This window comes from Scophthalmus maximus, chromosome 7 (assembly GCF_022379125.1).
Source record: "Scophthalmus maximus strain ysfricsl-2021 chromosome 7, ASM2237912v1, whole genome shotgun sequence".
Lineage (NCBI taxonomy): Eukaryota > Metazoa > Chordata > Actinopteri > Pleuronectiformes > Scophthalmidae > Scophthalmus > Scophthalmus maximus.
This window is the reverse complement of record NC_061521.1, coordinates 19,024,751-19,041,606: the sequence shown is the minus strand read 5'-3', so window position 1 is coordinate 19,041,606 and position 16,856 is coordinate 19,024,751. Positions and strand designations below refer to the sequence as shown.

The 16,856-nt window shown below is 46.6% G+C and overlaps 1 protein-coding gene across 5 annotated transcripts in view; it reads right to left on the bottom strand.

The window, feature by feature from the left end:
• ldlrad3 (low density lipoprotein receptor class A domain containing 3) overlaps positions 1-16,194 on the bottom strand; it is a 91,911-nt gene extending 75,717 nt beyond the window's left edge. Inside the window, exons 1-2 of one of the 5 annotated variants that reach the window (XM_035641416.2) lie at positions 16,026-16,194; positions 7,382-7,507 (exon numbers count right to left, since the gene is read on the bottom strand). In XM_035641416.2, the coding sequence (XP_035497309.1) occupies positions 7,382-7,436 (55 nt within the window). In that variant the 5' untranslated portion in view covers positions 7,437-7,507; positions 16,026-16,194. Of the gene's footprint in view, positions 1-7,381; positions 7,736-15,749; positions 15,830-16,025 lie in introns of those variants that run through there. The other 4 variants (XM_035641418.2, XM_035641420.2, XM_035641417.2 and 1 more) reach the window with 4 other exon arrangements.
• Between the last annotated feature and the right edge of the window lie 662 nt (positions 16,195-16,856).

Here is a 16,856-nt window from a genome sequence, read left to right as displayed (position 1 = left end):
CACACACACACACACACACACTGACAGAAACGCCATGATCTCTGCTGGAGAAGAAAGAGAAGAAGCACTGGCGAATCAAAGATTGTGCATATTTTAGGCAGAGAGCTTGAAGGGGCTAAGTCCTGCTTTTTGACGTGACGGAGTTGGAGTCGTGTCCTCTTCACACATTAACTTCCACCTTCTGCACCACTTCACCTCTTCTCCCTCAAACAGACAGGGGAATTATCACTGCCTGTCTTGACCCTTTTCATCATCCATTTAACACACGGACTAATTCTTTGGATTGGGCTCCATTTAATGAGCGGGTTTTCAGGTATGTAATGATGGGAAATCCAATATAAATATCAAGGGGTCTTGAGTCAAAGCTCTGAAATTAATTGTGACAAATAGGCAATTATTTCAAGTCAGCCGAATTGAGATTGATCTTATTTGCTCATTTATACGCTCGCCTGGAGGAGAGGCATCAAGCGCATAACAGCTTTCACGTTCCCTGATCGGAATTTCACCTGAGAGGTTGCTGAAATCAAACGTGCGTCCGTGTCGGTGAGCACGCGATAATAGGTGAAGAGAATTCCATTGGCACTGTCAACTAAATCTCAAGCCAGTGTGAAACGACGGGCAGGTCACATCTCTCCTGTGGACGTTTCTCTGTATACATCACAGTAACTGAGGTTTTAACCCGACTTCTTCTCTCGCTCCGCCAAGCCTCGCCAAATGCCTTTTGTCTCATAGTCAGGTCACTGAAATAAGGCGCATAAAGGCATCCAATCATCTATAGGCACGCAATCGTCACACCTGAAACAGAACCTGTCAGAATAAGAAATACAGCTATATACCATGTTCCGAAGGGGGGAGAAGAAATACAGCGCAGTCTGCACATTACAAAAATTTCACACTCGCCGCCGCCTCAATTATAGCTGCGGGGTTTCATTTCAGCAAATGGATTGTTTCATGAGCCAGCATATCACGCGAGTCCACCGCTGACCTTATTGAGCGATCCTAAATCATGGTGTTGTGTAATAGAGGCGGGGAGAGAATTCTCCATAATCCTGAAGCTAGATCTAATTCGGCAGATAAATGCATTAGCGCCCAAAACAGGTTTCCTTTATAAGAGCTAAGGCGATTTGCATGACACTGAGTGCCGGCGGAATCACACTTGGCTCGCACAAGGGACAAATATGTAAAAACAAATGTGTGATTGCGATCAAAAAACTGTGTCTCGTAAAAATAACCATTTTTACTCTGATTAGTTGTTTGGAAAATTGCTTCTAATTGCAGTGCCCAAAGCCAGTGCATGGACACGGGCCACTAACTAGAATGCTGAAACCGCCAGAGGTGTATCGCTGCAGCAAAAACAATTATACACGAGGCGGAAGGTACGCGCAGCAGTGCAGCTATGGCCACAGACCTTTGGAAACTGACAAATGCAATTCCCAACGTAGGTGATGACGCACTAGCTCACAGTGAATGATCTGTGAGCGGACAACACATAAGCACATCGACACAGTCACCTTTTGACTTGGTTCAAAAGATTGCAAATTGCTGGACTTGCTTGTTTCCGTGAATACGATCGATATCCTTGACAGTCAATCAATAAGACCAGAGTTCACCTCATGACTTCGTAACAAGAGCAAGTCGGGCTATCTGACCAAGATATCATATCCCAGCAGTCATTTCATATCCAGATGAGGATGTATGGCGTCACTCATACATTTTTTTCTTGACCATGTAAATTGGGGCCATGTCTGCTGATGTAAGTTACAAGGCCGGCCGCTATATCTCCTACCATGTTCGTGATTCACTTATTTTTTTGCCATGTGGTGATTCCTGGCTAGAAGCCTCTTACAACTTCTGACTCTGGGGCTTTGTTTTAAGCAATCGGCTGAACTTTGGTGGCTCTCACCCACAGACTCTTTCAAACTCTGTTTGACATTATTACTGTGTAGGTGGTAAAAAAAGAGAGGTTTGTGGTGTTTGAGTCTATTGTGGTCTGTGGCATAATTTGCACACAAAAAAAAGCCCTATATATCATAGTACTCCTCATACCCAAACAATGAGACAGAAGTAGAAAAATGCAACAATAAATGTTTCCTAACGTCACGTATATCGCCATTGCGCACAGCCCTGTGAGTCGCATGACGCGTCCCAAATAGTTTCTTTTTCAAAATGGACAAATCAAAGTCATATGAAGATGGAAATACACAACAAACACCACCTGCCGAATGTTTTCACATGGCTCCACCGACAAACAGAGGATCAGCTGGCCTGATGTTATCCGTGTTTCTCCCCGGGGTTTTTTCGTTGACCTTTGAGGCGGTGTTTGTTTGGTTTGACAGGGGGATGTTGGAATTCCAGACTGAAATAGCCCGTCAGCGTCCACGCCGGCTGCGGCGGCGGCTGCGAGACACAGTACAGCAAATGACTGCTGATCACTGGGCTCAGTGGGGGAGCGCCAGCTGTCAGCCTGCCAGGGTCCTGTCCCGTCCGACAGCAGGATAAAGCAACACGAGGGGACACATACAGAAGGTCGTGTTCTCCTCTGAGGAGGCCCCGCGTGGATGAAGATAAAATTGGGGGGAAACCAAGGTGACTGGGCAAAAAAAAAGAGCAAACGTGCTGTGTAAGCTCTAAACAAAATAATCCATAAATAAATAGCTGATTCAGGGTGCGGATCGTTCAAGGTCTACATTTCTAGACTGTACACGACCTAACAGGTGAACGACCTCAAGGTCATTACAAAAGGCCGCGAAACGTTGGACCAAGCCCAACAATTGCTCCTGACTGGAGCTGCAACAGTTAATCGATTAATCGATTAGTAATCGATTACCAAATTAATTGCCAACTATTTTTTACAAAAATTCTCTGATTTCAGCTTCTTAAATGTGATTTTTTTTTTCCGGTTTCTTTGCTCCTCTATGACAGCAAACTAAATTATATTTTGTGATTGGACGAGACAAAACATCATCTTGAGGTTTGCGGAAACACCATCGACATTGTTTACCATTTTATGTCACTTCATGGACCAAACAACTCATCGGTTAATGGAGAAAATAATCTAAAGATGAATCCATTATGAAAATAATCATAAGTTGCAGCCCTACTCCTGACTGCTCAGTCCCAATTGGACGACTCTAATGCAACGTCCCTGATTTCTGATTCGGTACCTGCTGAGATGCAGGCGACTGGGGTGGAACTGACCGCGTCAAACACAACTTAACTTTGCTTTGGGAAAGATATGGCTGTGCATGAATACAATATGATTTCATCAAAGATCCTGCAACACACACACGTGCTTTACTAATCACAGCGTCGTAGCGTGTTGCTACATTGGACTGATAAATGAGGAAAAAGAATCCACACAATACATGTTTGCTGTAGTTAATGCCGCACTGTTGCCGAGGTCTGCAACATGACTCCGGTCATGTGGCTTTGTTTAACAGCTCTGGGAACTAAAGCCACACTGGCCCTCCCCTTAATCCGCGTCCTTCTCGGTGCGACTATGGCTGGAAGCATATCAACCATGTCGACATCTCCTTCTCCTTTTTCCTCTCTCTCTGTCTTTCCGTGTTCCAAAGAGACACAAAGATTATCACGGGCACACAGCGGTTCACTGGTCCGACCGGACGGTCTCTGCGAGGAAGCCACGGTGCGAGAATACAAAGCGCCATTAGCAGGAGGAAATGTGATTCTGTCTGTGTGTTTCAGAGGGAGAAATGACCCGAAGAGTCGGTATTTGGTTATGAATCACCCGGCCTGGCAACACAGGGATGGTAATGAAGCGCACATTCACGTGGATCCATGTTTCATACGAGACACCGGAAATGAATTTTGGATATTAACCGTTATAGGTTTCATTCCAAGTTCCTCGCTGGAGTGAGACGTGGTGTTTGAGAGCACTGTGAGTTGACTTATTTATGAAAAAGGGTAGAATAGTCATGAGGTAATGTTGATACAAATATAAGTAGTTCTGAATCTTGAACACGTGAAGACGAGCTGAACGGGAGTCCTGCATCTTATAAGTGCATATAAATCAAAGTACACATATAAGCACAAAGCGACAGATGAGGAAATGCATTCTGAATGGTAATATCTGATGTCAGAGATAATCAATTGATTGACTGTGGGGGAACAAGAAGCTGAAATGTGAATATAACAGCTAGTAAAGAAAATATATAAATATACGCCGTATTTCGTTTACCACACACAAATCTATAAAAGTCCTAAATTTAAGGACAGTTGACCCCAGCACCACTGGGCATTAGAGCAATGTCATCATTGCATTTAAACATTTCACGGTGCCGAGCCCTAACAAGCAATGATCGTCCTCAGGTGTAGTGGGAAATAAGCGATGCAAAGCTAATTCATCTCTCTGATTTTCAACCTGAGTTTGTTTATATCAATAATCCCCCTGGTGCGTGGCAGAGCAGACCCACGGAGCGGCTTCTCTAATATATTTGCAGACTGCACACTACAATACCATAAACTGGCCTTGTTTGCAACTGCACTGCAACGTTCTACTGTCAGTGGATTATGTGGCTAAATACAATGTTACATAATAGGATGGATTTATTTCACGGCGCTCTGGTGCTAGGTGCAAGGCTGCAAGGCCGCAAGGCCACAGCTATAGTCCATTGCAATGCCAATTAAACTACAGAGTCTATTTGCATTCCATGAAGGGGAATACAAAGTGGTCTTCATTAGAGTGTTATTGTATTATGACTATGGAACAGAGAAGCTATTCATGCAGAACACAGGTTTCAATGATCCCGATCATTGAACGCAACCGCTCACGTACACTGGGCATGTGCGTACCTGAGTACACAGGAAGCAGTTTTGGATGTATAATGATTTGCAGTTGGTTGCTTAGTTGCAAAAAATACTACGAAACGAGACAGCAGCAATGGTGAAAAGTGAGAGCAGGGATTTCTAATCTTGGCCCGACGATGAAATGGAACTGGGTTCACAACGTTTTGCATTCACTGCTGGTAGTCGACTCGTGACTAATAGGAACCAGGAAGCGAATGCAGGTGACTGCGTTTCCAGAGTTCTCTGTTTCTGTCCATCCATACTACAACGATGCCCAAGTGTTTTGAAACCGAATCGTAGCCAGCAGCTTTTCCATCCAAATGTCCCGTTTTTTTGCCGCTCGAAAACTCTGCAGTAGTGCGGACGGCTGGTGTGAATCTAGCAACAGTGATGCTGATTAAAACTAACACGTAGTGGTGTGGGTGCTGCCTCAGAGACATGACTCCTTGATTCCAGTATGGCACCATAGTTGTTGGAAACCGACTTATCATAGGGTGAAGAGTGTAAAAAGACAATAGCGCTCACATGACAACTGAACGTTTGCAGATCTGCTGCATTCTGGTTCGCAATGATGTGTAGGAAGCAAAATGTTTTGAATTCTGAAGTGCATCAAATTTGGAAAAACACTGAAGCTGGTGCACAAAGCACACCTACCGTGGAAATTGTAATCCATTCATGCAAATTTAATTTGCCTTATTATTTATAACAATGACTGCGTGGGGTGCAAATTCTGCCAGTGTCAACTGTCAACTACCATATCTTAATTTGTCAATATGCTGATCATTTTAACAGGTATTACCTTAGGCCAAAATATATCTTGAAATGTATTGAAGCTTTATGCCTAATTAAATCGAAATTATTATGAAAGAATACTCAATCAAGACATAGTTTTATTGGTTTGTATATCGGCTGAAATAGTATCCTGCAGCGATGAATTATGACTGGTAATATCTATTTTCCTTTCTCAATGATATACAGACTTGGAACACGATACACGGCTGATTGTTACCCTGGTCAGGCTTTGAGCTAATAAAATACTGAAGTATAATCTGTTTTATTTTCAAAGCTGACAACACATAAACAATGCTTAAGTAAACAAACTACAGTAATATTTAGAGGGAGGGAGCAACTCTGACATCAATCATGTGCCGAGCTCCTTCAATAGAGGAAAAAAAAGATGGTGGGCGGGTTTGGCAGCCAATTCCAAAACTCTGTCCACACCTAATATAATCATATTTGCGCTTCACTCTCGCTGACATTGACAAAAGAGTTTTCGGACCAACGGACCAAAATTTACTCCGAACCAATGAGGTTTACTCGGTCCGGATGAAACGGAACCACGGCTGGGTTCGTTTGCGGTGGGACAGTTTGGACACTCGCACTAATTGCGGGAAGCTGAGACAGCACTAAAGGACAGAAGAAGAAGAGAGGTGGAAGAGAAGCAACAAATAAGGAGGAGATGAAATATTTAATTGCAATATTTGCGGGATAACTTTCAGACTCCGCCTCCGACCATAGAATGTTTGAACGACGAAGATCGAGTTCATTTGGTGCAAAAAGTCAAAACAGTGTCGGGTGCTGCGCCTGCAGTTGGTGATGCTGGTAGTGATACCATGAGGATATTACAGTGGCAATGGAATTTACATTATGAACTGGTTCATTCATATTCATCCACTCAAACTGAAAGACAAATTGACAACACACCGACATCTGACACACGCCCATTTACAAACCAACCAATGTCAAACAGATAAACGTAGACGACGGGACGTGCTTAGGTCATGCGAAACTAACAGGATCAAATTTACACAATGTAAAAAAAAAAGAGTATGAACGCTGGATGAATATATGAACTTTGCAGGTGTGAAAAAGTCCTAAAGGTGAGTCTGGCCTCTTTACATGAAGATGGATTAAAGTACATGTGCTGAGGTTGACTGTGGTCCAGCACTGGGAATGGGGCCATTAGTTATTGAGCACACTGTGATTCGTGGATCGATGTTATTGATAAAGGTTAAAGGGGGACGTGACAGTAACTGTCTGTCTGTAAACTCCTCCACCAGCAGCTGCCATGGGGGGGGGGGGGGGGGTTGTCAACACTGTCCCGTCAACAACATAACCTCTTGGCCACGACTTACAGCCACAGGGAGTCTGTGGATGGATGAACGCATGGAGGGTGTCTGGAGCAAAAAGATGACACTGACGTACATTTAAATGGACACTCTGTTCAATGCTCTGGACATGCACGGAAAAGCCCGAAGCTGCTGCTGCTGCTGCTGCTGCACTAAGAAGCCCCGGTTCAGTCGATGCAAATGGAAAAGTCATGAAACTTCTTTTCAAAGAGGTCGCTCCAACAAGTTTGCGCAAACTCGTCGAAGGGGGAAGAAAAAAAATCAGAGCAAATTGTGCCGTAGCTGCAGCGAAGTCTTCAAAAGACTTTTACGCTGCCCCCTCCTCCTCTTCCTCCTCCTCCTCCTCCTCCTCCTCTCACCCACACCGAGGCATGTCGGCGCACTGACAACACCATTAGTTTCCGTTTGCTGTGAATACAAAAACAAGTGAAAACACCACAACTCACCAGCAGTTCTCGAGCCGGACCCCGAACCAAGCAGAAGGTACCAGATCCACATCATACGGTCTCCGTGTTACCTCCCCCCGGCCTGCCCCTGCTGTCCTGCCCCGCCGCGGGGCCAAAGGCTGGGGGCTGGGGAGAAGAAGAATGAAAAGGAAGAAGGGAAAACTTGTGCGATGGCAGCGTTCTCCTTTTCCTATTGTGTCCTTCCAACTGGGGCTCCTTCTTCTTCTTCCGGCGCAGTTACGCGTTCGTCGGGCGCGGGACGGAGTTCGCGTCGGGACAAGCGGTGCGCGGAGTCCGAGAGGGGAACGGGTTGGAGAGGGAGAGAGGGAGGGAGAGAGAGAAAAAGAGAGAGGGAGAGAGAGAGGGAGAGGGAGGGGGGGAGGTGACACACGCAGGCTGGAGCTGGAAGGGGCTCCGGGCTGGCGGCAGGCTGGCGGGGGAGTCGGTCGCTCGTGTGTTGGAGCGGAGAGAGGCGGAGTCGGACGCACAGAGCCGGAGAGCAGAGGTCGACCGGTCCGGGACAGGAAGGGACGGGACGGGACGGGACGGGACAGGACGGGAAGAGACGGGACGGGACGGGAAGGGACCGGACGGGACCGGACGGGACGGGACGGGACAGGGGTTCCCTAAGTGCGGTGCTTGGGACCGTTTAACGGTCTCCAAAAAGAAAAACAAAAAAAAGAGGGACTGTTCCTTTAGATAGATAGATAGATAGATAGATAGATAGATAGATAGATAGATAGATACTTTATTCATCCCAAGCAGGGAAATTCCGGTGTAGCAGCAGCACGTTTCACACAGCACACATCAAAATTAAAAATATATACAATATCTGCAAAAGTTAACTACTGGCCGAACATTATGTCCACAGTATCTCATTGTGTTATTACTAGTGCTGTCAAACGATTAAAATATGTAATCGCGATTAATCGCATTAATGTCATAGTTAACTCGCAATTAATCGCACATTTGTATCTATTCTAAATGTCACTTGATTTCTTTTTGTCCCATTATTTTTTCCCATTTCAATGCTCTTATCAACATGGAAAAGTGGATCGGCTGGCTTTTGTGCAAATGTGTTTTTATTGAAAACAACATTGGCATAAACTGTAGTGTTCAATTTCACACTAACATTCACACTTGGAGCAAATAATCTCTCACACAATGTAACACTGTCCATCAATAAAAGGGTGAAAGAAATACTTTGTCACACAAGCAGCCCCTTCAACAGCCCTTTCTAAGGGATCAAAACGGGGCGATACAAAATAAAATAACAACGTGCACATGTAAGGTAAACTAGGACTCAGCCTATAGTGCAGTTAAACCATGGCTTAATACTTTCTTTTTCTCAAGTTTGCTTTGAACATAGCAGTCAGGCCACTGCTCTTTGTTCCCCAGAGGCTCATCGACCCAGACTCTCATTTCTCTCCAGAAAGAATGAACATGGGCTTCTGTCCCAAGTCGTCCATTGTCGCCTGGCTTTGCCGAGGGGGGGCGGAGAATTCGCATCAGCCGTGTGCTTGGCCATCAAGTGGTATTTCAAACTGGACGTGCTGCGATGATAGCTCAGTTCACGACGACAAAACACACAGATCACTTTGGTCTTGTCAATGGAACCATTTGGCGACTTTTTAAAAGTAAACTTTCCATTCAGAATCTTATTGGCATCCATTTCGGCGTCTCGCGCTCGCCTACCCTTTGGCCTGTTGTTTTGTTTCCGGTCTAGCTAGATCCGGTGTGTAGTTTTCTAACGTTACTAGTTGTTGCAACAGCATGTGACAAAACTACAAAGTTTGCTAGGCCAAAAAGAACGTTAATCTCGCGATAAAAAAATTGACGCCGTTAAAATGGGTTTGCGTTAATGCCGTTAATAACGCGTTTATCTGACAGCACTAGTTATTACATCATTAAAGTTAAAGATTGTTCTTGATTTATCAGCTAATCTGTGCATTTGAATAATTAAATAGATTAAAATGTAGTTATGGTACAATGCCTGACAAGGATAATACTGTATCCCCTTTAGGAAACAGAATTATACTTAATTATTAAATATGACAGCAGAAATGTTTTTACTCAAAGGAGTGCTTTTACTTGAGATACAGTCAGCGTGTTAATATGACTTATTCTTTTCAGTGTTTCAATTGCCCCCGAAGGCTAAAACTTTGAATTCTTTTATGAAATGTAATATTGTAGGCTTGTCCTTATTAGTGAAACCATATAAATTGTATTATTAATAAGTGCACATTATATCAAAAGATGAGGCGTGCATTTCAAGTAGTCTGTGAGTTAGGAAGGAAGATGTTTAAAATAAAAAATTACAATTGCCAACAGGTCTCCCCAACTGTAATAAAGCAGGCATACAGAAAGGCCTGCTTTATAACGCCAGTATGCATAACACGAACACTTCCTCGCGAAATAAAGTAAACTTATACTTTGTATTTGATACAATAAAAAACAAGATGTGTACGGAGGCAACAGATGACGCAGGAAGAAACAGTTTGGAGCGATCTTTTAGCAGATGGTTTGCCTTGATGAAACTTAAAAAGATGCAAATACTCGTGGAAAATGAAAAAACCATGGAGGCATTTCGGTGTTGGCACAGAAAACGAGGAAAAAGACTCTCAGAAAGAGATTTCTTCCCTCCCATTGTACACCTGGTGCTCACGCACGCACTCAGCTCAATTAACTTTGACGAACGGCTGCGCGGACATACACAATGCAAACATACAGAGATTAAGGGTTTATGGTTTATATCGGTGTTTCTGCTGCCAATGTAAGTTGAACGGAATTCAAAGGAGACGGGCGGGGAAAGGACAGGAGGCCTCACCTATCAAACCCCCACCCTTTATCGTAGAGCTGCAGCTGTGTGCAGACCTGGTTTCAAACAAACCAACGCTTTTTGATTGCATGCTTACCTGGAGGCATGTGATTGGAATGAATCCCAATATCAGACTCCTCCAGCTCACTTTGTAAACACGTAAACACACACACACACACACACACACGCCCTTATCAAGCCGAAGCCTCATGCAGACTCAGACTCCAGGGGAGGGGCTTGGCACGTCAGTCGGATTTGTTCAAACTTTGTTAAAGATTCCAGCTCGATAGCCTTTCTGCGGGGGCCTGTCGTCCTCACGTCCCTCCCCCTTCCATCGCTGCCTGTGGGACCTCATGTTTTTCCAATCTGGTAAGACGAGTCCTGGGGGTCTGCGGCTGTGCATGTGCACGTGCACTGCATAGGCGCTCTCGGAAAAGTCCACTCTTGGCGGACATGAATACTTGACTGATCTCCAGAGTTGACGAAAGGAGACGCGAGTCTCCTCGATGCAAATCCTGAATACAATCAGCACCAATAAAAACCCACTCACTCGGTCAATGTTAAATGGATTTCATCCCGCTCGCCTGGAGTTGTCATCAATGTTAATGCCGAGCAGTCTCACATATTACACAGGCTGATCCTTGAACCAGAACGGCATAATCTGTTTTGGGCGGCTCTGCACAGGCCGCAAGCTAAAAAGCAAAAAAAAGGGTCTTCAATAATGCCCATCATTCAGTTTCAGATATCTATAAACAGACCTAATTACCCACCGGGCAACAATGGAATCATCCGGGTATGAAGGTTGTTATGAACTTAATCGCAGGAGAAACCCAATTAGTGGCCCGAATTTAAAAAATGACTCTGAGGTAGTAAGATGATCTGATTGGCAACGAGGGGGGAGGGGGCGGAGCAACCTGGGATGACTTTGCCTGTGGCTGAGTGGCGGCACAGACAGGAGGAGAGAGCGAGAATCAGCCAGAGATGTGGCGAGAGCGACACAAAGGGAGTGAGTGTGTGGATGTGGAGACTGTGGAGAATACAGCACTCGCAGAGGACACGGGAATGAGCAGCCTGAGGAAGCCAGGAGCAGTGGAAGGAGGAAGTGGACGAGGAAACGGGGAGATGAAGGAGGTGGAAAAAACGTCTGTGAATAAATAATCAGGGGAGATATTGTAATGGAAAGCGAAAGGCAATGAGATGAGAAGTGTGTTTGAATATTGCATTTCTCAATGCGCACGGTATTACGCCGCATTGCCGAATATAACATGCACACTTTAGGGTGTTAATAAAAGTCAAAAGGAGCGGTTGGGTCGGAGAGGGCTTCGCTAATGTTTCACTTTCATCTAACGAGAGTGTGAAATGAGAGGGAGGGGGGGGGGGGGGGGGGGGGGGGGGCGAGCGAGAGCCACGACACAACTCACTAGAGCTTCAGAAGGGACACGTCCTTGTCATGTCAGGCCTCCGACCAGGTATAGCTGTGAAATGCCAAGGGCCCTGGCAGCGGCTGCTCCACTCTCCCGCGTGACTCTCTTGACATTTACCTTACATTTAATGACCAGCGTTCCGATGTGAAGGACGTTGTGAGTGAGTGAGTGAGTGAGTGAGTGTGGGTGTGATAGAAAAAGAGGAGAGAGGACGCGCTGGTCGCTTCGGCAAATGTTCCTGCTGGCCCGTTGAGGAGTTGACATGGTGGCTGTGAATATTCTGAGCTGCACACACACAACGCTCTGCAAACAACACTGCACCCTCACAGCGACCAATCATATATGGAAGCGCACGCTCTCTCACACACACACACACACACACACACACACACACACACACACACACACACACACACACACACACACACACACACACACACACACACACACACACACACACACACACACACACACACACACACACACACACACACACACACACGCACACGCGCGCACACACACACACACACACACACAGAGAGTGTCCTTCGTGCTCCTGCGGAACGCATTAATTGAGCAGTCATTCAATGGTGCGGTCGATGCCCTGCTCCTTTGACATTAGTTGGCCGAGCTGACGCCTTGGTGGCACTGCGGGGACATGAGAGAGGCATCGACGGGTTGAACCAGGGGGAGATGGAGAGGGGTGGCCGGGGGGCGGGCGCGCGTGACTGTCAGTCTACAAGACCCGGGCTGAGCATCAAATGAGGGAACAGATATTGATTGGGGGATTTCAGAGGCAGGGGTGAATAACAATTTGATTGAGAAATGCCCGAAGCATCAACAATCGCTTCCTTAAAGGCCGCTTTTTTTTTATATGCAAAGTATGTTTCCTGTGTTCTATTTTAAGGTTTTGGTATTCACAAGAGGAGATTTGTGGTTTTCAGTCAGAAAAACCCATCTCCCCTCTCCTGCTGTCTGTCTAATGATTGCCTGACTTTGACAACCACAGGTAAAGGGACTGTAGTCTGCTGCCGTCGCTTGTTGAAACTCACAAGGGACAGCAATTGTCAGACTGTGCTGGAATGAGCCAAACAGTAATTCTGACTAAAATGCTCTGGTATTTCAGAAAAAAACAACAAAAAAAAAGCTATTGGTCTCTAAAGGTGTAGTACGGGAGTTTCTGAGAACGCAAATATATTGCACGGCACGTTTCCTGGAAAGTTGCATGCCATCCTCCTGAGTAAGATTTCCGGAGTGTTCCGGAGATGTTCCTGCTGTTGTAAACGCGTCTGACTCAGACAATCTCCCGCTGGGTTCTTCATATGTGAACAGCAAACTGAAAACACCTTTATGTTAATATCCGGACAGGAAATAATTGTGCAGCAATTCCGCAAAAAAAACCCATTTCTGGATTGTAGCTTGATCACTGGGGGGCGGAATTCCTGACACAGTTTCTGACCTTTAAGAACCAAAAATCGAGCTTTAAAGACTGTGGGAACTTTAATCCACCGAGACAAACTGATTTGAATGATTCTACGCGTTACATAAACGTACAAAACACGTGGTTAGCACAAAATACCTGAAAATTAGCACTAGTATAAAATGATCGCGATGGAAAACCACAAGGAATTAGTCATCAAAATGTTCGCAATTAAAGAGGCCTATACAGAGGTCCTTACACCGCCATGAGAGTAATAACAATGTATTGATCAAATGCAATGCTTCGCTCTAACACATGTATAACGGTGAAACACACACACACACACACACACACACTCGGGGGAAACAGGACCACGTGGCAGTTAAACTGGGGACCAGCATTCCCTTTTGGCGAACCAGCCCTCAAGGCCGCAGCAGTCCATTATCACATCTGGGTTTCAAACAGCAGACGGTGGCGACAACAGCCTCGAACAAGGGCCAGTCGCGCTGAGCGATGGGTCATTTTCTCTCACTCAAATGTCATCGGCGCGCTCGTCTCACCCCTCGCATTTCTGTCCCTCTCTTTAGACAGAACAGTTGCTCGTTTCAATTGTAGACGTGACAGGAAATTATTGTCACTCCAGTTTTAAACTGGGGCGGATCACGGAGAGCAGATGCACTGCTTCAGCAAGTCAGGATGAGACCTTCTTCACGTGATGCCATCGGAGCTAAAGGCCGTGGGAGATCAGCCGAGGCAGCTGCGGGAATGTCATTAGTTTGACTGGCGGTAGGTCGTAAACCAAAGCGCTGGACAAAATTTAAATTCTGACCCGAGGGTAATGCCAGATGAAAAGTCAGGGTATCTATCCAAAGTTATTGCCTGTCATCGTGTGGGCAGCATAAAAGGTCTGTACCAAATGCCATTGCCACTCAACTAGTGTGACATTTCACGTTGAACTCAAACTGCCGGCTTGGGAGCGATGCCATAGGTGGAAAGTCAGGGGACCACCAGAGACTCTCCGGGCGTGGATACTTCACTGAGTTGTACAGTTCGCAGGGACACCAGAGGATGTCTGCCCTCTGTCCCCCAACAGTCAGCAATGGTTTCCCTCAACATGGACCAAGTATTTTGATGATCAAGGTGCAAATCAGCAAATGTTAATATCGTGTGATTTCTTAAAGGCACTGACAAGCAATGTCGTGCAGCAATATGGATGTCAGATCTGTGTCATTCTGGAAGGAAATTAGTCAAAACATCCGTTGGGTTGAGTGCATAATGTTCCATCCCTCTTTCTTCGCCTCTGCCAGATGTTGCTATTTTAATCCATCAAAAAGGATCCTGGCATTTTCCTCCGTCACTCTGGTTATCTAAAGGGGCTTGGCGTGGAACGGAACAAAAGAACCGCACCACTTCAAATTTGCTCCACCCCCTGTAAGTCCGGGCACACGTGACCAACCACGCAGAAAGAAAGAAAAATCAAATAAAATATTCAGCAATAGCAGGAGTAGGACTATCACAAATATCCCGTCGAGCGAATGACTGAGAAAATAAGCACAGACAAGAGGACCGGGGGCCAGAAGGTCCCGTGACGGAGCGAGCAGCCGGATGAAAAGGGGCAACCCCAGTGCTCCCAGTTGGCTCGGCCTGTTTCATGGCAATTATTCGGGCTTGGCCCACTGCGCACATCTGCAGGCCTCCTTCGTTTAGTGGAGCATCAGCCTGCTCAGCGCTCCAGGCTATATCCGTGTTAGATAAAAAGGACCCAGATTTGTGGGTAACATTGAGGGTAACCTTGAGAATATTACAGCAGCGCCGAATGAGATGCCAGCATGAGCGAATAGGCATGGAGCCAGTGCGTGAGTGGCACATGTGAGCTATTGAAGCGCGAATTGGAATAGAAGGAGCCGCAAACAGAGCAGTTGAGAACGGAGGAGAACGTCGGTGCAAACAGGGAAGAAGGAATCAGAGCACAAATATAGACAGGTGTTTGAACAGGGGGTCGGAGGGAAGGGGGCGTGAAATATCTTATCTAGACTGAACGTTACGCGTGTTAAGAGAGATTTCGTCCTGGGCATGACAGACTCCTTCACGTGTGGAGATCAAAACTGTTTCACGAGGCTAAAACAGGAGGGGGGGGGGAGGCAAGAGGTGGCGGCGCAGCTGGCTGTCCAAGGGTTTTGCAGCAAGGCCAGGACTGAAAGAGATTGTTCAAGTCTGCGTGCAGCCGGAGCATGAAGATGTACCACGACAGGAGGAAGCCGGGTCTGAAGGGCCAAGAGTCGGCACGGCGGGGGGAGTCGGGAGGCGCCGGTAAGATCGGCAAGACTCAGGGTTAATAAGCAACAGAGCCAAAGGCTTATGACTCATGCCTGGCTGCTTTGGGCTGTGATTGGAGCAGTGTGGAGAGGGAAATAAGGGGAACAGAGAGAGGCTGGTTGGGGGAGCGCAATGGGAACCGGGCCTTTGATCACAGGGCGCAGAATTACCAGCTCAATGCCCACTGCTGCTGGACCCCGGCCCCAAAGCGTGTTCTTATTTAAAAAAGAAAATCAACCCTTTTCTCGCCGCACATCTCTGATTCATCTATTGGCAGGCGGGCCAGACAGACAGCCACACTCAGCGCTTGACACACTGACAAGACACACATGAACAAATAAACGTCTGTCTTTTCTTGCCTCGCCTCGGGCGACCTCTCATTGGACTCACCGCCGAGGAGCTACAGGGCCGCGGCGCCCAGTGACACGGTTGCGCACATCTTCACGTCAGCCAGCACTGACACGCCGAGACTGAAAAGGAGGGCAGCCGTCAGAGGCATGGAAACAATAGATTGGGGGGGGTAGAACATAGTTGAAATATAGGACATCTTTTGAAGTGCAAAGTACAACACGGTTGGAAGACTGAACATGTCTCCGACTGAATGACGAGGAGGGAGCCGTTCCGATTCGAAACAATGGAGAAATGTTCGGGAGCGACATGACTCACCTTTAAAATGAGTCCCCTGACGGGCACGGAACACGGCAACCAAGCACACTGGAACATCCCGAGGATTTATGAGCGGTAATAGAAAGTTTCCAGGCAGTGTTTGGTTGCATATCTGCCTGCCCTCTCATGCATGCCTGAAGCTTACCCTGCTGGTTGATACAGAGGTGTGTGTGTGTGTGTGTGTGTGTGTGTGCGTGCGTGCGTGTGTGTGTGTGTGGCCCGATGGGGGTTTCCTGGCTGTTGTTATGAGGGGAGGAAATGTGAGCGTGCAATGAGCATGGCTTTGATCATTTCTAATCCTCAAAGGATGGGGGGGGGGGGGGGGGGGGGCACCTCTGCATGTCGGCGAGGGAGAGGCAAATCCCGCATTTAGGAAAAAAAGGGGGAGTGTCTGTGCGTGTTTGTGTGTCGCGCAGTGCCGACACAATAGCTCAACTGCAAACTTTCAAAATGGTTATTTATGTGTTGGCGTAGAAGAAGCTGAAGGAAAGCGACCGCCCTCGATAACATTTGACGAAAACTAAACACCATGCGCATTCTTTGACCCGTCAGTCGGGCTGCGGGAAGCGATGGCCTTCGTCTTTGTTTCCCCGCCGATGATTCAATTGAGAAAGTCCCATTAAATGGCGTTGCTGGCGGTGCCCGGGCTCAGACACATGCCGGGCCTGACCTTTCATCATAAGAACAATTAACATGAATGGATGCCCGTTTAATCGGCCCGCCGCTTTATTATCATTATCTTAATGGCGACTCATATATCACTGTTAAAAACCCCTTCACCAAGTTTTGGCCTCCCGCGTGATGAGGAGGGCACGGGGGTTAAATGAGCGT